The sequence below is a fragment of the Tasmannia lanceolata genome, unplaced genomic scaffold, assembly GCF_043159265.1.
Source record: "Tasmannia lanceolata isolate RefF3 unplaced genomic scaffold, GAP_Taslan_0.1 ptg000003l, whole genome shotgun sequence".
Lineage (NCBI taxonomy): Eukaryota > Viridiplantae > Streptophyta > Magnoliopsida > Canellales > Winteraceae > Tasmannia > Tasmannia lanceolata.
In genome coordinates this window covers 17,046,845-17,071,999 of record NW_027518680.1, presented here as the reverse complement: position 1 = coordinate 17,071,999, position 25,155 = coordinate 17,046,845, and the positions used below count along the sequence as shown (strand labels likewise).

The following is a 25,155-nucleotide window of genomic DNA, read 5'->3' as shown; positions in this document are numbered from 1 at the left end:
AGAGTGAAGTCAAATCTGGTCTGATTACAGATCGGATGAGAAAAGCAATTTGCAAATAAAGAAGGAAACTTAAGATTGAAGCTAAAATTTCAGCAGATCTCAACTGTTATTCACGGTTCAGTTCAGATCATGGCTTCCTTGACTTAATTCCATAGAAACTCAAAGAAACTTGCTAGTTATAAGTTTAGGATAGAGGAAAACTTGTATTATGTAAGAGAAAATGTAAACCTTGAACTAAGGAAGAAGAATCTCAAACACATGACAGAAAACTCAGACTTGAATTTCAGATCTAAACAAAATTGCAGAACTTGAATGATAACATTAAAAAAGAAACAAAAAGATGGAGAGGTTTCTTACATCGAAGGCACCTTCATACACTCATAAATGGAGGGAAGCTTCCTCTCCCAAGAGCTTAGAGAGCTCTCCAAAACACTGACAGAACTACATTTCAAGAAATCAAGAACTATCTAAAAGTCCTAGCCGCACACCTATTTATAGGTGAGTTTCATGAGTCAGTTAAGTGACAGCTCAGGCCAGCTGTCATATACAGCTAAGGGCCTGCTAGCACTTGTTTAGGTGCTAGCCCACTCATGTGTTGATGTGTTAATGGTTTCATAATTCCGTTGCCACCTTAAGTTTCCTCTTCTTCAATTTTCTTTGAGTTCTTTGAGAGTCTTAGGGGCCGTTCGGATATGTGGATTTTAGAATCTTGGATATCCTCAAAATCCTGGATGGGAGACAAGAGAAGAAGTAGGCCATCTATTTTGCTTCTCTTTGGAATCTTGGATTTTAAGTAAGAAACCTAGGTTTAGAAATCTCTCTCTCAGCAAGCGTTTGATCATGAGGGTTCAATCTCTTAATGAGCATGTGTCACTCATTTCCTCATCTCCCTTTATATCTTTGCAGGTTTTCTAGCCTCGATGCCTAGTGAAGGCTCGTTTCTTTAGAGATAAATATAAAGAAGGCTCGCCGGCAACCTATCTTACTAATAATAATGAAGGTTTTGGGTTGCCCCATCTCTAAACCAAATAATGGCGCAGGAGCGCCCAACCTAGGTTAGGGCTTTTCTTTGCTTGGTTAATCCCGAACTAAAGAGGTTATCTAGGCAGTTGAAACTAATAGTCGGTAGTAGAAATCATCCATCAGGGTGGGGAGCTCACCTACACCCCTAACCTGAGCTGAGCTCCTGGGGTAGACGGGAGCGTATATCAGAGTTATTATAAGGCACATAAGCCCGGTCGGTGCTTTTGACTTCCTATTTAGCCGTTATCCGTATCTTCTGACGAGCAAATAAGAAACCTCATATGAGCAGCAGCAGACAAACCTGACCTACCTGTCCGTTCACTTGAGCGAAAGCGAACGAGACAGGTGCAAATGAGTCTTGCTGTTATGGCATAGTGGTTTTCGATCTACGTTCTACAGCTAAATTCGACATGTCCAATTTCCCATAGAATCTTCGGGGCCTCCAGTTGACTGGATACTTTATTATTGGTATATCGACCGGTCCAACACGGATTGAACGGCCCACTTAGGACAAGGGTGATTCTCGAGACAGTGAAGAATCTTAGATTTTAAGTAAGAAATCCAGGTTTTAGAAATCCCTCCCCCATCCTGAGATTTCTAAAACCTGGAAACATGGGATGATCTCCTACTCTCTTGCTAACAGAAAGAAGGGCGAGAAATCAGAAAACGACGGCTGGTCTCCTTCTTCTTTTGTCTACCATTCAGGATTTTGAGGAAATCCAAGATTCTAAAATCCGCGTATCCATACGGGCCCTTAAAGTGTGAAAAATCTGTATACACCTTGCCCTTAAATTTCAACCTAGGAAACATGGCTGAGATCTACATCAAGCTAGGAAACGAGTCAAGGTGAAGATTGTTGGGATTGTATCTCATTTCATACAACTTGAGTGGACCCATATTAATTTGACTAGGAGTGAGAGTGTGAGATGTAGGTTTCATTATTTTATTAAGAAAAAAAGATAGGGGGATCGGACATGGGATTTTTCTTGAAGTTTTCTTATTTGGACCATAGGAGGGAGACCAAGTCTATGTAAGGCATGGAATACTTTAAGCTACTGGTGTTGAGGGAAGAGAATTTGTCATTTTTGAAAAGAGAGAAAGATATGATTTTCTATTGGTTTTCTCTTGTTGTGAAAAGAAGAGATTTTTCTCTTGGCTATTTCTCTATTGAAGAGAAGTGCAAGGTCTAGACTGAGAGAGAAGAAATGATTGTGATTTTCTTTTTTCTCATAGCGGAAGATCAGTTCTTGCGCCACTAACGTAGGCATTATTTCAGAATCGCATATATCATCTGTTTGATTATGTGTTTGCATCTTTATTATCTTTCCATTTCTTTGCACGTGATCGGATTTGATTTTGCCCGTCAAATTTTTTCACACTATCAAGTTGTGATCAATGTCAATGGCCCTGTTAAAGTATAAAAGATAAATAACGCCTTTCTCCAACAGCTTAAGCTTTTGGAGAAGTTGGTAGGTCTCGAGTTCAAACCTCTCCAGATAGCAAAAATCAACATGCGATGGTTGGCCCAAAGTGGGACCACATGTGCCACGTGTTTGCCAAGTGGGCCACACGTGCGGGGGAGTGTTAAAGTATAAAAGATAAATAACGCCTTTCTCCAACAGCTTAAGCTTTTGGAGAAGTTGGTAAGTTAACAGGCCCCAATGGTGATCATTAGGACAAATCGACCGGTGACTGTTAGTAGCTCCATCTACAAGAAAGCCGGGTATTGCCATTGTACATTTACCGGCAATCACAAAAAATCACTGTTACAGTAGATTTATAGCAGCGGGCTCTTTGATGACCTCCAGTAATTTGCATAAATTTACCGGTTGTCCTTAAAAACCCACCAGTAAATTTTACTTTTAACGGTGGATGGTGGACATTGTTTAGTCAGTAAAACCCGGCTTTTTTGCAATGAGATCAAGAAAGTTTTCATACTGATAATCTCCTTGAAAGTATGGGATGTGTTTAGCCATGGCTATTAGTACAGTTAAACTCGTACCCCATAAAGGGACTAAAAAACTCTTAGCATGCTCAGATTCCCAACATCCCAACTGTTGCATTCCATGCTCATGTGAACTAAAAGTGCTCCTAGATTTTTAAAAGATTATTACCATAGGGAGTTTTGCAGCTGTTGCGAGGTGTAACACGGTGTCCCCGTTGTTGTCAGGCAAGTTTATGAGGTCTCTAATGTCAAGCGCTTCCACCAAATACTGAACAGCTTCATACTTGTTGTTCCTCACGCTTAGATGTAGGACAGTTTCTCCCCCTTTTGTTAGCATCCAAGCTGGTTCGAAGGTTCTGGAGAGGATCTCTTTGAGGATGGAAACTCGCCCTCTGGTTGCTGCTGAGTGGAGGGGTGTCCTTCCCTCATTATCTCTTAGTAAACAGAGGTCTGAGTCGACTCTTAGAAGCTCTCTCGTTACCTCCAAGTGCCCTTTGCTTGATGCTAAATGCAATGGAGAAAATCCTTTCTCATCTCTTTTCCGTGTGAAAGCTGGACGTATATATAGTATTTCTCGAACAATATCTGTAACAAACACAAGTAATAATTATACAATAGTGAGAAGAATGCTTAGCTGTTTAGGCTAAGGGAGGCTTCTCATTTCTTTTTCATTCTGTTAACAACTTACATGTGGATTGTTAGCATGCTATGACTAGAAAAATGTAACTTCCAGAACATAAGTGAGCGTAGTTTACATCTATCTCTGGCGTGAGTTAATTTTGCTGGGTTGTTGTATTTGGAAAGACCGAAAGACCCCAAAGTGAGAGTAGCTTATTCCTTTTTTTTGGAAATTTGGTATGCTGCTTCTGTTCTTTATTTTGGTGTAATAGTATTTATATTAGAGAAGATCCGAGTCAAATGTCGACTCTTGGCATTTCATCAGGCTTCAAAATAGTTTCTAAGTAAGGTGATCTAATTTTTTTTTGTGGGGTAGTAGATGAAGGTGAAGTGGTGCTTCTTTGTCAGTGAAGTCTCTGTGGTGCTTCTTTGTCATCAAAGTCTCTGTGGTGCTTCTTTGGCAGTGAAGTATCTGTTTTAGTTCTGGCCTTTTTATAAACAACTAATAACAAGAATTTTGGCAATGTGCTGGTTAAAAGAGCCCCACAATGTGAACAATTTTGTTTCGATTGGAATAAAAATCAGGTTTTTTATTGCTTAAAAAAATTGGAAAAATATCGAGAATTGTGTCAAATTTCAGAAATTGTCAGTGAATGGTGGTTGAATTTCGGTTCCCTACTTTATAGAGCCATACAATCCAAAAGACAATTTTGTCCTCAAGTGCAAATAAAGCATAGAAAAATGTTATCTTCTTCTCTGATTTTTCATGTTTTCCATCTCTGCAACTCGAAAGAGGAGGAAGAAGGAAAAGGAAGAATCAGCACAGGAAAATTGGAAAAGAAGAGAAGGAAAAAAAAGGAGAATCGATGCTGGAAAAAATGGAAAGTGCCGGAAAAATGGAAAAGAAGAGTAAGAAAAGGAAGCAGAAAAAGGAGAATTGATGCTGGAAAAAATGGGAAAGAAGAGGAAAAAGAAAGAAAAAAGAAGAATTGATGCCAGAAAAAATGAAAAAGAAGAATCATCGCCAGAAAAAAAATGAAAAGAAAAGGAAGAAGAAGGGAAAGTTTGGGCCATCTAGGAAAACATGAGTCATCTCGCTAAACCTTGGGTCGTGGCAGAGGCTTGGTCCTTTCCAGTGGATGGCAAACCATTAGAAATCCCATCTCTCAAGCTAAAAAATACAAAAGGAATTCTGTAATTGTGGAACAAGGAGACATACGGAGATTTGTTCCAAAATATTAAAAGAGCGGAGGATGAAGTCCTCATTGTAGAATCAACTCACCTCTCCAACATGAGTTAAGCCAATTCAGATAATCATTTCAAAGCTAGATGTAAACTGAATGAAACCATCCTCCGTGATGAAATCTTCCTAAGGCAAAAATCAAAAGAGAAATGGCTCGAGGAAGGTAAAAGAAACAACAGGTTCTTCCATGCTTTGTTGCACCACCAAAGGAAATTTGGAGGTATCTCTAAAATCAAATATGAGGGAAACTGGATTTCAGATAGGAGTAGCATCAACGTCCTAGCAAGTGAATTCTTTGCATCAGGGAGTGACGAAGGACTCAGATTTGCTCCATCTCATTCCTCCTCTGATTTCTAAAGAGGACAACCAAATGCTAACAACAATGCCTTCGGAGAAAGAAATCAAAGAAGCAATTTTCAACAGCCCTCTAGAGAGACTTTCTTCTCATCTTGCTGGGATATTATAAAGACAGACCTAGTGGAAGCTACCATCGCTTTCTTCGAATGAAGTAAACTATCTAGACAATACTCCTCTACTTTTCCTGCCTTAATTCCTGTTGAAGGGTATTTTGGTCTTTAGATGTATGTTCAAGGGTTTTGTTATCTTTGTAAATGTAACCTTAAGTTGAGTGCCTATATATCATATTACAAGTGAGCTCCCTTAATGCAGACTCATCATCTTCTCCCTCGCTCTTCTTCTTCTCTTATCTTCTCACATTGACATGATATCAGAGCAGATCTGATTTATTGAAGAAATCACAAAAAAAAAGAGAGAAAGAAGAAAGAGGAAGAAAACCCTACCTTTCTCCCACGCTCTCTATCTCTACCCTTGCCGTCCTTCTCCATATCTCCCTCGCTTTCCGCTAGCCTCTCTCCACACGACGCCCCATCTCCACACCCCTATCTTACCCTCCCTCCTCCCCGTAATCCCACCCCTAGTACCGTAACCCCCCCTTTGCGCAGATACCCCCCTGCCACTCTGCCGCGATACCCCTAAATCCAGACCCTCTCTCCACTTGACGTCAACCCCTCCTCCCTCTTACCCCTTGCACATTACCATACTCTCTCCCCTCCACTCGACACCCAACCCAACTATACTCTTGCGTAACCCCCCCCTCCACTTTAGATTAACCCAATTCCATCGCTCTCTCTCTCTCTCTCTCTCTCTCTCTCTCTCTCTCTCTCTACATCCAAAACCCCGTAACCCGAATCCCAGATCCCACCCCAAATCCCCAAAATCTCCACCCTTTCCTCAATCTCTCCATCTTGGATTCTCCATCCAAAATCCCAAATCCCTAATCCCTCCGTAAGCAACTTCAATTGGTTTCTTCTCCCTTTTCCATCCCCAATCCACAATCCCCAAATCCAAATCCATAACCCTTTTCCAAATTTCCAAACTCCAAATCCCAAATCCCTAACCAACTCTTCCATTTCTAACAAAAATCCATTCCCATTGTAAATCCCAAATTTCCATTTCCCTTTTGTAAATACCTTTTGTAAATCCATCCACCCAATATCCAAAAATAAGCAAATCCCCTTTTGTAACTTCATCCCACTTTGCCCCAAATCCACATTTCTTTTTTGTTTTCTCAATCCATAAATCCCTTTCTTTTCTATCTCCCTAAATCCCTAAATCTTAGACCCCTGTTGGGTTCTTTCTAGCTCCCTCAACCCCCTTCTTTATGATTTGAACTCCCCTCTCCACTCCATCCTAATCGTTGTGTTGATATGAGAGGTGCATGCCAACTGTTTGATGAAATGTCCGAGAGCGATGTGGCTCCTTGAAATCATCCTTTCCGATGCAAGTTGAAGGCATTAAGCCAAATGTCATTCTAAGGATGGAGTGTTGTGTTGTTGGCAACTCCGGGCTGATGTACTTTCGCCCTCTTTGTTGATGGTTCGCCTTGTTAGTTGGTTCCTTCCATGCTTTGTCTTGTTGGTGGACTCGCTTTAAGAGTCATGTTTGTTGGTGCTTCTACATGATGTGAAATTTCTTTGCGTAGTACGCCTTCTTTGTAATTGTAGTGGTTTGCATTGCAATCCACCTTGTTGGTGCTTCTACATGTTATGTGTAGTTGCTTTGCATAGTTTTACGCCTTCGTTGTGGTTGTAGTGGTTTGCGTTGCAATCCACATTGTTGGTGCTTCTACATGGTGTGTGTAGTTGCTTTGCGTAAATTTACACATTTGATGTGGTTGTGGTCGTTTGTGTTGGTTTCGGCCTTGTTGTTGTTTGTGGCTATATGAATGGCCATTTGCGTTGCTTTCGACCTTGTTGTTGTTTCTGGCTATACCCCCGGTCGTTTGCGTTGCTTTCGGCTTTGTTATTGTTCTATTAGAATAGGTTGTTTGGCCATCATCTGTTGATCCATGCTGTTGTGGGCTGATTTTATATCACCCTGTTGATTTGTTGATTTTGTTGTGGTGGGCTGATTTTATATCACCCTGTTTGTTGGTTGGTTGTTGATTCCTCGCACCTTTCTGTGGTTAGGGTTCGTTTTCTATTGGCGATGTGTTGTTCAGCTGATGTCCCCTCGTGGTACTTCGTCGTTGTTGGTTGTGCGCCCCTTTAGGGTGCTTATTTGTTGGTGGTTCGTTGTTGTTTCCCAGCTGAGACGCTTCCATTCTGATTCTTCGTATGCAAATCAGTTGGCTATTGTTCTGATTCAGGGGGAGGCTCTGTGATGATCGCTCTGGACACAATTGTTCTTGAAACTGTTGGTTTTTTTATGGCCGTTGATCTCGCCATTGTACTCACCGTGTATGGGTATTAGATGGGTATTATAGTTTTTTGTAGGGTATTGTAGTTTTCTTTGTAACAAGTTGGAGTTGTATGGTATATACACTCCATCTTGAGGGAGAGTGTTGAAGGTATTTTGGTCTTTACATGTATGGTGTTGAAGGGTATTGTTGTTTTTGTACATGTAACCCTAAGTTGGGCACCTATATATATTGTTGTGAGATGAGAGAAGAGAGAAGAATGAGAGAAAATGAGTGAGTTAGGGAGAAGCTCCCTGTCACTTATGTATTTATATAAGAGTGAAAAAAGTACAAAGACTAAACCGCCCTTAGGCACATATACACCTCTAACACTCCTCGTCAAGCTGGAATGTAGATATCATACATTCCTAGCTTGATACAAATATCATTTAGCTTAGCTTTACTCAAGGACTTGGTAAAAACATCAGCTAGCTGATCCACTGATCTAGTGAAAGTAGTGCATATCTCCCCCTTTTGGATTCTTTGACATATGAAATGACAGTCCACCTCTCATGAAAAGTCGGGTTGGTGGCAATGTGGATAGCAGCCTTATTATAGTAATAAAGTTGAGCTGGAGATGAGGAAGAGAAGCCAATCTCAGATAGGAGGGGGCACAACTAGATAAGTTCCCCACTTGTATGTGAAATGGCATGGTATTCTACTTTTGCACTCGACTTGGCTACCACGTCTTGCTTCTTACTTCTCCACGACACTAAGTTACCTCCAACTAAGGTACAATACCCAATAGTAGACCTCCTATCTGTTGGTGACCCTGCCCAGTCTGCATCATAAAATCCTTCCAACTTTTCATGCCCATGCTTCTTGAATAGCAGGCATTTTCCTGGTGCGCTTTTCAAGTAGCGAAGAATCTGAATCACAGCAGCCCAATGGGTGGTACGTGGTGCGCTCATGAACTGGCTAACTACCTCCACTGCATATGAGATATCTGAGCGAGTAACTGTGAGGTAAATAAGCTTCCGAACTAGCCGTCGGTACCTGCCAGGGTCATCTAACAAGTCTCCCACATCTGGATGCAGCTTTGTATTTGGGTCAATGGGAACAACAGCTGGTTTCATACCCATAGAACCTGTCTTAACTAGTAGATCTAATACATACTTCCTCTGTGACAGTGAGAGACTACTACTAGAGTAAGCTACCTCAATCCACAAAAAATATTGTAGACGCCCAAGGTCTTTCGTGGAGAATTCTTTTTGATGGAAGTCTTTCAACCTCTGTATGCCAACTGTGTCACTCCCTGTAATGAATGTCATCCAAATAGACTATGAGAAGGACATGCTTATCATCAAATTGCTAGCTAAATACTAAGTGGTCAACCGCACATTGCTTTAAACCAAATCGCATATTAGCATAATTGAATCTCCTAAACCATGCTCTAGGAGATTGTTTGAGCCCATATAATGATTTGCACAGTCGGCACACTGAGGAGGACATCTCTTTTTGAGCAACATATCTAATAAGTTGCTCCATATACACCTCCTCAGTCAAGTCTCCATGGAGAAAGGCATTCTTGACATCAAGCTGAAATGGGCCATCCTCGGTTGACAGCAAGGGAGATCAACAATCGCACAGATGAAATTTTGGCAATTAGGAAAAGGTCTCTGTGTAGTCAACCTCGAATGTCTGTGTATACCCCTTAGAAACCAAGCGTGCCTTAAGGTGCTCAACTGTCCCGTTGGGCAAATGTTTGATGGCAAAGACCCAACGACAACCCATGGGCTGAGCACCACGAGGAAGAGGGACCAAATCTCAATTATGATTGGCCTAAAGAGCGGCCAACTCAAGATCCATAGCAGCACGCCAACTTGGATGTGCAAGGGCCTCGAGCACAGACCTGGGCAAAGAAATAGAGGACAAGGACGAGATAGAGCTGTGAAACAAAGGAGTGAGATGATCATAAGAAATAACAGAGGAAATAGGATGTGCAATCGTAGGTGACCAAGTACGGGATACAATCGAAGAATCAGTAGGAGCATCAGGAGAGGGTAAAAGAGGTACCTATGATGGAAGAGCCGCTATCTTCGGCTGAGAAGACGCCGCCTCGGGCACAGGGTGGTGGACATCTGACCTCGGACGCCTCTGATAGACCTTTCGAGCGAAGAGGAGGAGCCGAAGGCAGCAACAATGGAGAAGAGGGGGAACCCACAGGGGTTAGGAAAAACCAGAAGAGGGAGAGGAGTTTGAGAAGCGGGCTCAACGTTACTGCTCTTAGCAAGAGCAGTAAAGGAGACTGACTCAGACAAGTTGACATCGGCGGAAAAATATAGGTGCTTCAGTGGAAGACTATAACAGCGATAACCCTTCTAGGTGCAAGTGTATCCTAGAAAGACACATCTCTCCACCCGAGGATCCAATTTATCCGGGCCTGGTGAGAGGTTGCGAACAAAACAGACACAACCAAAGACGCGTGGAGTGATGGGGGATGGATCCTCCCTGAGGATGTAAGATTGAGAAAGGGGAAGAACCATCTAAAACCGAAGATGGCAGTCAATTATCCAGGAAACACCCTGTAAGGATGACATCGCTCTAATAGTTTTTTAGAACATGCATCTGAAAGAGTAGAGTGTGGACCATATCAAGAAGGTATCGCAATTTTCTCTCGGTTGCACCATTTTTTTGAGGGTGTAAAACCGAAGATGGCAGTCAATTATCCAGGAAACACCCTGTAAGGATGACATCGCTCTAATAGTTTTTTAGAACATGCATCTGAAAGAGTAGAGTGTGGACCATATCAAGAAGGTATCGCAATTTTCTCTCGGTTGCACCATTTTTTTGAGGGTGTATGCGCAAGAGGACTGATGAACAATGCTATGGGTGGATAAGAAATCGTGAAAGTCAGCAGAGAAGTACTCCCTAGCATTGACAGTGCGCAGACATTTAATAGTACAGTCATATTGGTTAGTGATCTCGGCATGAAATGTGGGAAAAGCATGAAAGACCTGAGAGCGGGCTTTAAGTAAAAATAACCAAGTCGCACGAGAGAAATCATCTACAAAAATGATAAAATATCTATATCCAGAAAGAGACATAGTCCGCGAGGGACCCCATACATCTGAATGCACTAAATCATCTGAATGCACTAAATCAAAAGGACGCGAGACCCTAGTAACAACTTGAGAGGGAAAAGACACATGGCGGTGCTTACCGAGTTCATAGGACTTGCAGTGAAAGGACTGAATATGAGAAATACGAATCTACTGAGCTAAGCAAAATAGTGAGAGGGGGATCACAGTCGAAGCGATATAATCCATCCACCTCACAGCCCATGCCAATCGTCCTCCCAGTCGTGAAATCCTAAAACACACAATACGACGAAAAAATGAGACCGAGCAGTTAAAACTTAGTGATTTGGCTAACAAAAATCAAATTGAAAGGAGACTTAGGGACACGCAGAACTGAGGATAGAGTAATGCCAGAGCGTGGAGAAATAACACCAACACCCGAGATGGGAGAGGTGGTCCCATCAGCAAGAGTGATAGAATGGGACTCAAAGTGAAAAGGCTTAAAGGAATGAAGGGAAGAGGAAATACCCGTCATGTGGTTGGATACCCTAGAATCAATGATCCAGGAGCTGGAGGTGGTGAGAAGAGAAGCAGATGAACTATCTGGCTGTGCAAAACTAGCATTATGCGGTTGACTGCTCAAACGCAAGGCGTTGAAACTCCTCATAGTCAGCCCTGGAGAGAATGAAAATATCATCAGGTCTCGCTGGGATGGTAGAGGAGGCCAATGCATTAAGAAGACCAGCTGCGGTGATGTGCGCAGAGGGTGAGGACGGAGCTCGGGATGCAACGCATAACAAGTATCAACATGATGCTTGGCCACCTGACAATGAGAGAAATAAGGGCGTCCACGCCCTCCAGAACCACGACCGACTCCAAAATTGTGGCCACCACCACGGCCTCTACCACGGCCAAAGGAACTACCTCCACGGCCAATACGATCATCGCTATCACATGCTGCGAGTGCAGAGCCATCGACAAATACAAAAGTGGAGGGGCTACCCTAGAAACACTGCTAGGCACAGGAATAAACCTACGTGAGAGATGGGATAGAACCGGAGCCAAGAATCTGTTGTCGAAGAGGCAGAAAGTAAGGGCCCAAGGTTTCAAGGAAATGACAACACGGAGCTGGTCCCATTGCCGGGCGAGAATAGTCAGATCAACAGTGAGGAGCATGAAGACATCCAGATGCTGGCATAGAGAGACGAAGTGACTGTAGTGGGCAGCTGGAGGGGTATCGTCGCACTAGAGGCGCATCCACTCTGAGTAGGTCATGCAAATACGAGTGAGGTTATCAATCCTAGAATAGAGAACAACTGTGTGGTACCAGATATCCTTGGAAGTCTTCAGGCACATCATTGTGCGAGCCACATGGGAGGCTATGCTCTGCCTAAGGAGGGTGCGGATCAAGGCATCATCTTGCTGCCACCAGTCATAGGATGGATCCTTGGAGGGGGGGGGGGATCATGCTCAATGAGGGCTACCTTACCTTGAGCTAGGTGGTAGGTCTCAACTGCGATACACCAACTGAGGTAATTGGACCCGTCAATCTTCTCGGAAGTCATCTATGGGTAAGAGTTCTCCAAAGAAGGAGAGTAACTAGAAGAGAGTAACTAGAGGATGAAGCCGTAAGTGGAGGAGTCGAGCTGACAGTAGGAGCCGAGTTGACAGGAGGATCCATAATGACCGGAGGATCCATGGAGGCAGAGACATTGAAGGAGGCTCTCAACCACTAAGACGGATGATAAACAAAGGAGACTTGTGACAATCACAATCACAGGACAGGCCCGGTCATTGTACCGTGGCTATGATGGAGAGACATAATAGAGAAAGACATATGAGAACTAGCCAAAATGAGAAGGAAGGCTAGGAGAGGAAATCGCAGCCCCAGAGACAAAGGAAAAATATCGCAAAGAGGATTTAGGCCATGAAGGAGAGAGAAAGAATAGAGAGACCCCTTAGACTAGGGTTTCAAGTGGGTAAAACACAATAGAGGGATGATAAAGGGTGAGAGGTGTCCGATTAGTGGGAGAAGGGACTTGGTTTAGAGGGTTTGGGTGAGACGGTTTTGGAGGACAGTGATGGAGATGATGGAAGAGGGTGAAGGTGGAGTGGGTGGGTGAGAGTGGAGGGAAGGGGCGAGGGCTGGTGGAGCGTGGGAGGTGAGGAGGCAAGGGGCGAGGGGGGGGCGAGGGGTGTGGGAGGAGTGGCGAGGGGTGTGGGAGGAGGAGCGAGGGGTGTGGGACAATGAGAAGGGAAGGCAAGGAGAGGCGAGGGGTGTGGGAGGATGGGCGAGGGGTGAGGGATCAGGGGGTTGAGAAAGGAGAGTGCGAGGGGACAGGAGGTTGAGCGAGGAGGGGCGAGTGTGGGTTAGGGTTAGGTTTTGGATGGGGTGAGGCCAAGGAGGGAGAGGTGAAGGAGGGGGTTGCAATGGTGGTCCCTAGGGGATCAAAATCCTAGGGCTCTGATACCATGTTGTGAGATGAGAGAAGAGAGTAGAATGAGAAAAAAGGAGTGAGTTAGGGAGAAGCTCCCCCTCACTTATGTATTTATATAAGAGTGAAAAGAGCACAAAGACTAAACTGCCCTTAGGCACATTTACACTTCTAACATATATATATATCATATTACATGTAACCCTAAGTTGGGCACCTATATATAATATTACATGTGAGCTCCCTTATTGGAGCATCGTCATCTTCTCTCTCTCTCTCTCTCTCTCTTCTTCTTCTTCTTCTTCTTCTTCTTCTACTCTTATCTTCTCACATTAACAATTCCAAAAACTGAAAATCCAAAAGACTTTTTAGAATTCAGGACGATTAGCCTATGCAATTTCTGTTACAAAATCTTTTATCTTTGGAACAAGGACCATTCGTCAAAGGCAGGTGGATATTCTACAACATTGGCATTGCCAAGAAATGGTGATCGGCCTTAAGAAAAAAGTGAGAGGAGGAAATGTGATGCTAAAAATTGACATGGCTAAAGCCTTCGATAGGCTAAACTAACAGTTTCTAATAGAAGTGCTAGATCAATTTAGCTTCTTGGCAAAGTGGAGATCTCTTATAGCGGAGGCAACACAAAACTTTTGGTTCTCTGTGGTACTAAACGGGGAACCTCATGTGCTCTTTAAGTCCTCGAGGGGGTTGAGACAAGGAGACCCTCTCTCCCCTGCCTCTTCATACTTGTTGAGGAAGTACTAAGCAAAGCCCTATCTGCATTATTTAGAGAGGGAAGGGCAGTTTACTCAAGAACAGGGGAAGCATTACCTTCACGCAGTGCTTGTTCGCGGATGATATAGTAATATTCTTGAATGGATGCAAGGCAAGCCTCAATCAAATCGTGAAATTCCTCAAGGTATGAAAAGTGCTCTGGCCAGAAAATCAACAAAGGCAATATCAGACAAGTCCCCTCCAGCAAGGAGAACAAGCAAAGCATCTTCGACTGGTTTTAAAGCAAAAACTCTCCAATCACCTCCTGGCATTCCACTTTACTCTAGGAGACTGAAATCATCATTTTTTGATAGCCTTATAGAAAAGATCCATACCAAAATAGAAGGATGGCAAGGCAAGCTACTATCTCAAGGTGAGAGGCTAACCCTCATAAACCATGTGTGATATATCCAGTACTCCAATCCACATTTTTTCTACAATAAGCCCACCAAATTTAGTCCTCAAGCGGGTTGATAGTCTTCATTCCAATTTCTGGTGGGGCAATAGCGACTGCGGGTATAAAAAGCATTGGGTATCTTGGAGTCGTATCACTAAACCAAAGCCAGAGGGAGACCTGGCCATAAAAATGATGGCAGAGGTTTGCACAGCATTTAGAATCAGGGCTCTACACCACCTTCACATCAACAAATTACTATGGAGCAGATTTATAAGATCAATTTATTGCAAAAAACAAAGACCTTAACTTAATCGAACCAGCCACAGATAATTCAAGATTGTGGAAAGAACTGTTGGCAACGAGGACTATTGGACTTGAAAATGCTCGTTGGACTATAGGCAACGGGACCATTAAATTTTGGACAGACCTCTGGATCGGTAGTTTGCCTTAGGAATAGGCCTGTCATTGTTCCCACCCACCAGCCAACTAGCTTTAGAAATTGTCCAGTCTACACCTATATCAGCCTGAGTGATGAGATCATCTGGTGTCCAGCACCTTCGGGCATTTTCAGCACCGGTTCTGCATGGGATCGAAGCAGGTGCAGAGGCTCCTTAGCTTCTTGGGCAGGGCTGATTTGGGTTCACATTCTAGTTAGAGTAAGCTGTTTTATTCGGAAGCTTTTCCATGGAGCAGTGAGCACTGGTTACAGAATAAAAAAATCAGCACATAAAACTGGCATCCAAATGTGTATGCTGCAAACAGCCCAACGAAGAAAGTATACGTCACTTATGCATGGAAGGGGATCTAGCCAGAGACACTTGGAAAGAGTTTGCTTCTCCATGGAATTCCAAATTAATCCACCTCCAATCCATCAAAACTTGCATTCCATCTTGGTTGTTTTTGTCCAGTAAATGGAAAAGCCAAGTTGCCTTCCTATTTGGTAAAATAGCCCTCTTCATCCCTTGGGAAATTTGGAAAGAACGGTGCCTTAGGAGAATCGACGGCCAGTCCAACTCCTATAGGAAAGTGATCGGTAAAGTTGTTGAAGACTTGCGGAACTTGGAAGGTGTCTCTTGCATTCAAGGTCCCGAATAAGTTTGAATCTCTAGCTCTTTCTTTGATAGGCTCCCCCATTAATCCAGGCACAGCCCAGAAAGATTGCTAGGTTTGGTGGAAGAGGCCTCCAAATGAATCTTTCAAGCTTAACAATCACGGAGGCAAAAAAGTAACCTGGAATAATCAGGGGGAGAAGGCGTACTTAGAAATGAAGGAGAAAAAACGCAATGTCCATCCTATTTCTACTATGGGTAGAGAACTAATATGGTGGCCGAAACTTGAGGACTTCTTGATGGAGTAAGATGTTGCTCGGCCTTCCACATAGGGAATCTGATGGTAGAATCAGACAGCAAAGTCCTTATCGACCTTATGGTAGGAAAGGGTCGTCCCATGGGCAATCCAATACCCTTGGAAGGAAATTCAATCCCTGCTTATCCAGATCAAGTCTTTACGACGCCGGATGAGCGTGCGATTGATAACAGCGATGACGATCCGATAAAAAGCATAACAAAAGATAAGTGTGGTGCTCAAAAGCTAACCCACGTTGGAGGAAACTCCAAGAAAGAAGTGTAAAATAATACCTTTCTCTAAAAGAAAAGAACACTTTTCATTCAATGTTTAATTATCAAAACCAATCTCCATTACAATTCGTACCTTCCTTCTTATAGTCCTTGCACAAGAAGTAATAAATAAAAAGAAATAGGCAACAAGACCTTGACTAAAGTAATTGCTAATGTAATAAACCATGACTAAAGTGATACCTAACATAGAGCCCTGTGTAAAGAAGTAGTAGCTAATATAGAATATCGAAAAACAAGAAATAAATAACAATAAAAGAAACATTCTAAAGAAATGACGTGTGGATTTCTTAGAATGGAGCTATTCTTGTGAAAAGATTCTAACACATAAAATCTTAGATATTCTTAGACATTTGAGGTTGCCAAAAATGCTAGGATTAGAAATTTGCTAAATCTGCTTAGAAACTTTTTAAAAATTGAAACCTTGGCAAGAATCGACGAGGACCGTTGATCCCAAGATCCTCCTGCATCAGACACTCCTTCATGGAAAGAACTCGACCACGAGTTCATGTCGGTATTGTTGACGATTTGGGGAGCAAAGATCTGTGAGGCTACAGCGGGAGTACTCCTCGCGCCTACCTCAAACTGAAGTCCTTTCCAGCGAATCAGATACTTCCATCTTGCTATTAATCTGGCACTTTTTGGGTGGGCAACGGAACTTGATTTGACTTGAAAACTTGCCTTCAATATGCTCGTCGAATCGAGGTAGTTGAGGTAGAAAGAACCCGTCGCTATTCTCAACGGTTGGGCAATCATCGAGGTGGGGCCAATCTTTGTCCTTCACATGATAGATCCGTTCGTTTACGTAGCCCTTTGACTCTTGGAAGCGTTCCCTCAAGGCTCGAACTTACACTTAAGGCCTTGCAAAGCTCGCTCCATTCCGAGGCACAACTCCCGTTCTTCATTTAATTGGCATGTCAAATTTTCTATTTGACATTCCAATTTACTATTTGTGATCTTTAGATCTTCCATGGATTTTGATGCTCACAAGAACGATGCCGAGTAATTTGATTCCTTCAAGCTTGTTGAATGACATATGTAGGCCATTTGATTCTCAAGTAATTGTCACGGGCAATTTTCCGACGAATCCAACTTTGAATAATAGTGACGGAAATAACATGACTTTGGTATTCCTTCTTAGCCCAATACATTCGCCATGTCTTTTGAATTGTAAGGCATCCGGCTTTCCTTCTAGAAAAGTTCTTGGCCTTTTGGGCTTTTTGCTTGCGCAATTTTCTAGCTTGAAAATCTATGGCCTGTTGATTAGTTACCGGTGCAAACATTTTCAAGAAACGACCACGTACCTCCTCCTAATTATTGAATGGTGGTTTTCTCAATTTGCGCCGCTCTTGTTCCATGAGTATCCACAAAGATTTTGCGCGATTGGCTACAGTCTACTTGGCATACCAAATCAAATCTTTCTGGCTTAGTCCGTATGGATCGCAACACGCCTCGATAGCCTCGATCCAAGTAGTGCACTCGCACTCACCATCTCCATAGAAGATAGGAATTTCACCCAGTTGCAATTGCTCCATAGATTAGAGAACCATCGCCTTCCCGGATCCGCAGTAGATAGAACTCCCGCAGAGCCTAGCTTTGATACCAATTGACGCCGGATGGGCGTGCGATTGATAACAGCGATGACGATCCGATTAAAAATAATAATAAAAGATAATTGTGGTGCTCAAAAGCTAACCTACGTTGGAGGGAAACTCCAAGAAAGAAGTGTAAAATAACACCTTTCTCCAAAAGAAAAGAACACTTTTCATTCAATGTTTAATTATCAAAACCAATCTCCATTACAATTCGTACCTTTCTTCTTATAGTCCTTGCACAAGAAGTAATAAATAAAAAGTAATAGGCAACAAGACCTTGACTAAACTAATTGCTAATGTAATAGACCTTGACTAAAGTGATACTTAATATAGAGCCCTATGTAAAGAAGTAGTAACTATTATAGAATATCTAAAAACAAGAAATAAATAACAATAAATGAAACATTCTAAAGAAAGGACGCGTGGATTTCTTAGAATGGAGCTATTCTTGTGAAAAGATTCCTAGACATAAAATCTTAGATATTCTTGGACTTTTGAGGTTGCGAAAAATGCTAGGACTAGAAATTTGCTAAATCTGCTTAGAAACTTTTTTTAAAATTGAAACCTTTGCAAGAATCGATGAGGACCGTTGATCTGCCAAGATGCTCCTACATCACTTTATGCCAACACCAATTCAGGGATAAGAACTTGGTTGCAGATGCACTAGCTAACTTCGGGTGCTCTTCCAAGAGGAATCTTATTTTCAGGGACTCCCCAGATTGGGGCATCACTCAACAGTAGGCGTCTACTTATAGTCTGCCTTGACGGTTCCTACACGAATGCAGATCCAACCCTGCATTCTGTCACCCTTTTCGCTCAACAAGGTATTCAAGCTTTGGACGTTCAGTGATTATCTACGCAATATCCGAACAAGGCAATATGCATAGTCGTGGTGCAAAATGCCAAGCCAGGCGACTACTTTGGCCTACCAAATCTCCAAAATAAAACAGTACTTCCATGAAGAAGCCTCAAATCAGCTCCATCAAATCGGTATTTCTCAAGTTCCTAACAGGCCATTGAGGGTTGAGGCTCTTAGTTCTCGGTATGCGAAGTAACTCAAGCAGATAGAGAACAGAGTGGTGAAATTACTGGCTGGATTCTATAAAAGCAGAACGAGTCTCTAATTACTGAACCAAGTTAATGAAGTAGAAGGGAATGAAATCACTTATTCTTAAGCCTAGTTAGAAGGAAATCAGAGCCCCCCAGCCCCTGAACAAATTTATGCAGCATCAAAAGTTTGGGGATTCCAAGCTGCGGTATCTATGGTTCGTATCTAGCTCAACAGGTTCCGCCTCATCTGTTTTTTGGGATCTCGTTGCCACCTATTTCAGATGTATTAGACTATGACCTCTTGTAATCCAAGATCAGGTGGTTTGTCCCCCTCTAGTTTTTCTCCTAATCCAATATAAATTCGGGTATGCCTGGGAGCCTTTTAATTCCGGGTTAAAAAATAGTTGTGGTCATCTTGGCAAAATTTGGGTAAACTTGGGGTCGTTTAGAAAAACTTGGGGTCCTCTTGCTAAAATGAACGACGCCAAGTTTTAGGGAAACAACCCCAAGTTTTGCCGAGACGACCCAACTTTCCCTTCTTATATATTTTCCTAGACTACCCCAAGTTTAGAGTCGACCCCAAGTTTCACCGAGACGGCCCAACGTTACCTATACGACCCTAACTTTTCCTTCTTCTTCCATAGTTTCTTAGATGACCCCATGTCTAACCGAGACGACCCCATGTTTAGCCGTGACGACCTCAATTTTTGTGAGATGACCCCAACTTTTAGCGATAAAAACCCAAGTTTCGTCGAGACGAGGCGATCCCGACTTTCCCCTCTTCATCCTCTTCTTTTCCATTTTTCCGGCGTCTTTCATTTTTTCTGACAATGATTCTTCTTTTTTTCCCCTTTCTCCTCTTCTTTTCTATTTTTTCGGCACTTTCTATTTTTTCCGACATCGATTCTTTTTTCCTTATTCTTCCTCTCTTTTTCTATTTTTTTCTGACGTCGATTCTTCTTTTTCCTTCTTCCTCCTCTTTTCTTCTACTTCCTTTTTTCTTCCTCTTCCTCTTTTTCCTACTTTTTTTCCTTTTTATGGTAAAATGACCAAAAAATGGACTTTTTCCTGAAATATTGTGCCAAAGGGGGTGTTTTCTAAATGACCAAAGGTAAAGTTAACTACTTTTTTCCACTGAGAACAAAAATGCCCCTTAAAGTCATTTCAACCACCTTTCACTTTTTGTTTACATTTTACACAAGGAAGTGATGTATCTGCCCCCTTTTTTTACTTGGGACAGCCCCCTCTAGTGTATTTATGAATTCACTTTTACACTATAGGGTTTGTCCCAAGTAAAAATAGGGGGTGAATATATCATTTCACTCTTACTTTACCTTTTACACAGTGGAAGTGATATATTCGCCCGTATTTATGAGTTCTCTTATACACTATAGGGTGTCATCCCAAGTAAAAATAGGGGGTGAATATATCATTTCACTTTAGTGTATTTATCTTACACGTGCATAAGATAAAATAAGCCCTTGGTTCTACCATTTTCGGAGACCCTGCAGGTATAAGAAAAGCTTATATAGCATTTAAGATACTATGAACTACTATTTAGACACTAAGAACCACTATTAGACACTTTAACCACTATGAACCACTAATTAGACCCTGTGAACCACTATGGACCATTAATTACACCCTCTGGACAATTATTTGACCCTATGAACTAGTATGAACTGTGGACCCCGATCCGAGAGCTAAGTCCGTCTCATATGGATCATCCACGTGAATGGAGAGCTCTACCAAGGAACTCTCGAAAGAATGATGCCTCTCACAGCATGAGTGGCGATACAAAGGTGAGATACCTCTCGATTCGGGGGCTAGCCCAGATTCGAGGCGTACCTTACACAAAGAAGAGTCGCCATCCAGGGAAGTAGGCCCTGGATCCCACACTATGCTCTGTTGCAACGGATAACCAGAGATTATAAAAGAAGGTTCGTGCCTGGTTACGAATTCGGAAGGTCTAAAGAGCACCTCATCCGCCCAAGTGTAAACACCTGGTCTCTTATGCCATTTACTTAATAATTTTGAAGATTTTTGGGCGAAAATCATATGAAATGGGAATGAATATCTCCGAGAAGACGTCTATCTAATCATGCATGTCTCGGAGATGAAATCAAAGGCACACAAGATAAAATAAAAGAAACATGTGTCACCTAAGCATAGCTAGGTTATAAGTGACATGCCTAATGGGTGTCTAAGTTCTGATGAACAAACACATGCATGATACACCAAAAAAGTATAAGGTCTGCGCAATAAAGTAAGAAAACACTGCAAAACATAGAAAATGACTCGATACCATACAACTCTAAGACTCTAATCTATACCTAGGCCCGAGTCTTTAAATGATCTGATGTTCATCCAAAGAAGCCTACGTATCCCCACCTCCACGAGAATCAAGGCAACGTAGTTCTTCGCACCTATTCTAAGCTATGATGCCTAAAACATCTAGACCTCTATCCTAGACTCGATCTAAAAGACCGGACTAGTTCTTAAAGCTTCTTGTGTGATTATTTAAATTCCAATGGATTGTAGATTTTAGGACACCCTATATGCCCTAACTAAATGCAGGTTAGCCCTAAGCTAATGCAGATGGTTCATATAATCTATGTGTAGCTAGGCTGTATATCCTAAGAAAAACAGTAGGATCTATCGCATCTTAGACCTAGTCATCAATTGGCGATGTGGATCGCCAACTGACCAGACGGAGGCGTAAAACTCCTAGCTAGGACTCACTCCTAACTCTAACACAAACAAATAAAATACACAACAAACAAACAACGAACGAGGGAGCGACTCCCGACTCAAAAACTCTCTAACTAGGACAACCTCCTAACTCTAGAGGAAGATCCTTTCAAAAAAACAATATTTTTAAAGATTTTTGTAATTTTTGAAAGATTTAAAATGCTTATTTTTAAAGGTTTTGCTGGACTTGGGATGTGGATCCCAAGCTGCACTACGTACCTGTAGACACCCCATTTTGCTCTACCTTAATCGATAAAGAAATTAGGGTTTGTTTTCCGTCGGTTTTCCAATGTCTTTCTTTCCCGCATCCGTTTGTTACATTTCTAAATATTTTTGGTCATTTCCGTCGTGTTTCGCATTTTCCCGCTAAATGTTGAGAAGGATTATTCAGAAAAATCTAAACTAGGGAGAATTTGTACCTGCTAGTGTGGGACCCGTTTGTGTGGGACCCGCTGGTGTGGGACCTGCTAGTGTGGGACCTGCTAGTGTGGGACCCGTTTGTGTGGGACCCGCTGATGTGGGACCCGCTTGTGTAGGGCCCGCTGATGTGGGACCCGCTTGTGCGGAACCCCCAAAGTGGGACTCACCATTAGCATGACTTAACTTTCTCTACCATTTCCACTAACTTTATTTTTCCCTTTTAAAATAACACCATTATCTCCATTACCATTATATATTCCATGATTCCCACCACCATTCCCACCATTCCATTATATATTCCATTATTCCCACCACCATTCCCACCATCCCATTATATATTCCATTATTTCCATCACCATTCCCACCATTCTCATTATCTATTCCATTATTCCCACCACCATTCCCACTATTCCATTATCTATTCCATTATTCCCACCACCATTCCCACTATTCCATTATATATTCCATTATTCCCACCACCATTCCCACCATTACCATTATATATTCTCCACCATACCCACCATTCTCATTTTTTATTTTCCACCTCTCCATCTTCTCCCACTAAGTTTTTCACTATATAAAGAGAGGAGAGGAAGAGGGGATGAGAGGAAGAAAAGAGGACCAAGGTGGCTCATCTCATAAAAATCCTTCTTCCAATCACTTCCTCTATCAACAGTGAGGGAAACAAAAAAATAAAAAAAATAAAAAAGAAGAAAGAGAAAGCGAAAGACGGCGGAGTGGATCGGCGGCGGCGATTGTTCTTAACTCTTGGATTGGGCGGAGATCTTCACCACAGGTAGGTACATTGTTTTTCGAATTTTTCCGAATTTTTCCGCAAATCGTGTTTTAAAAATAGAAAACTCTTCAAAAAAAAAACATCTTTTGACAAAGAAACATAAATTATATACTAAACAGACTCCAAAATTAATGCAATTTCGTGGAAAAATACTATGATACTGACACATTCTACCATGAATTTGTAACGATTTTTGGAGTTTATTTTGTATATTATTTAATACTTTCTTTGAAAATTATCAGATTTTGTGAGAATTGTTACTGACACTAGATCACCATTAAAATTCTTCCAATTTTTACAGTAGTCATATATTCCATATTCCTTGTTTCTGTAAAAGTTTCAAGTTCTTTGGATCTGTTTTCATATGGGATGTAGTGTTAATTCACAATCTGGTCTGAAACTTGTAAAATCCGAAATTGGTAGTAAATAGCCTTTAAAATTTATGAAATTCTCACAGCATGCTATGTCTATTCATATCTTATATCTGTAGAAATTTCATAGAATTTAAATTTCTATTTCTTGTAGTTTCTGTGTTAATTTGCAATCTGGTCATTGAATTGATAAATCAAGATTAAATATGAATTTAACATAAAAATCTATAAAACTCATCCAGTAAGCTACATACATTCCCATCTTGCTGCTGTTGAAATTTCAAATCATTTCGAATTTATTTGCAACAATTTCACTTGTAAAACCACTCATAGGCTTAAAATTGTTAAAATCCATTGAAAATTCGAAATTAATTGAAAATCATATAAAAATTCCTAAAGAACTTTAAAATTCTGTCATATGTTCACTCCTTAATCCATTGAAACAGAAATTTTAGGATCTTTAGATTTTCCCTGGAAAAATGGCCAGTGTATCCATGATCGTATCCCAATTGCAACCAATCTTTGACAATTTGAATATTTAAGCTATAGCATGTTATTGGCTCCGAGGTTACTGTCCACGGAAATCCTGAGATTTGCCAGGCAATAAGATGCTATAACCTAAGTACTAAATTGCACAAGGAAAGAGCGCACGATTCCCTCTCTTGGATGCCATTCTGGGCCGAAATTGGTGAACCCTAGAACCATTGGTATTCCTTAAGTGTCCAAAAACTGAAAATCCTTAAAATCTGAAATTCGTTAACCTCAAGAACTCAAATCGATTTATCTTGTGTCTTTCGGAACCATTGGATCATGGTTTCCGATCTAAGAACCATTAGAGCCCAATTTAGGAACCCTGGTGTCAGGTCGTGTCCTAGGTTTTAGGGAGTCCTAGAGTTAGGAGTCCAGCCTCATCACGGACGTTTGTTATGTATAACAACCGTGCCATAGGTCTAGTCACACTAGTCACCCAATCTTTCCTTAAGACGAGCCTAGTAACCTAGGATGTAGGCAAACCTGCATTAGTCTAAGGAACAATTTGCATTTAGATAAGAATCATATAGCATCTCAGATGAAATCCTAAGATAATAAAATCTTCAACTTGAATTAAATAACTTCTCTCAAAACTGTTGAAACAGTCAATTATGTCTAGGTCGGTGTCCTAGTTGAGTTAGGCATAAGTAGCTTGGCTTAGGTGCACCGAACTACGTCGACTCTGATCCCAGTGAGGCTTGGGTACGTAGGCAGCTTGGATGTCTGACGGCATACCACCCGCGAGTCGGCACCACAACAAATTGTGGTGTTTTGTATATTAATTTTCTTGTAAATACTTAATCAAATCAGTTAGGGTTTTCCATGAAATTAGAATTCTAGGAGAACTTTCACTTAGAATGAATCCAGACAAATTAATAAATCAAGATACACATCTAGGATTCACATTGAAATTAAATTCTAGGATGCATGTCACTTAGTTCGCACATTAACATAGAGTTGAATGAGCCATTTAAAATAAATTTAAAAGAGTTAACTTTTGGAATCGAAGACCGATTATCGGGCAGGAATGGTGCATGTGGCGGATAACTCCCCATACCTTCCATTCTCGTAACCAGGTAGCGAGTCTAGATTTCTGGTTAATTACGGGTCCTAGATCCCACATCTAGGTGGCGACTCTGTCAGTCTCTTTCGTGTGGAATTCGGATTGCCTTAGTGATCCCAAGTCCACAGGAAAGACGAATTCAAATCAACAAATAAAATGCACACGCCAATCGCGTGGGAACGAGAGACCAAGAGAGAGCGCGCGGCGGCTCGCGCCCCGCCCCTCTCGCGGGATCATGTCCCACAGTCTGGCGACTCTGCTGGGGACCACCTAACTTCATTAAAATTTCAAAAGATAATTCATTTGAATTTAATTTAACTGGCTCATAAAAACTCTATACTTGTTAGATTAGTTTGTCTCGTTTTATTTTCTCATCACATTTTACTTGAACTTAATTTAACAAAACCTGAAGGCATCATAGATTGCGCGAACTTATTGCACACACTTACATCACTTGCATCTAAACCCTTGCATTTCACATGCACACACGTCCTATTTTAGGAACCCGGAGTGTTATCTAGCATGGTTGACTGGGATTTCATCACCTGGTGCCTCTGTGCTAGAGAAGCATTCCACCCTTAGCCTAGTACCTTTATGGTGCGTAAACGGATCTCTTGTTCACGTACTGATACGCCGGACACTGGTACAGTATATCGAACATGGATTCGCGCTAAGGGGACTCTTGGCCTTACCCCTAGATTAACCCACACATGCATGCAGTATACGAACAC

General features: G+C 41.8%; 1 protein-coding gene across 1 annotated transcript in view; it reads right to left on the bottom strand.

The window, feature by feature from the left end:
* LOC143866392 (uncharacterized) overlaps positions 1 to 25,155 on the bottom strand; it is a 56,842-nt gene that overhangs the window by 5,198 nt on the left and 26,489 nt on the right. The window contains exon 2 of the mRNA XM_077375960.1: positions 3,138 to 3,553. Coding sequence (XP_077232075.1) covers positions 3,138 to 3,553 — 416 coding nt within the window. The remainder of the gene's footprint in view (positions 1 to 3,137; positions 3,554 to 25,155) is intronic.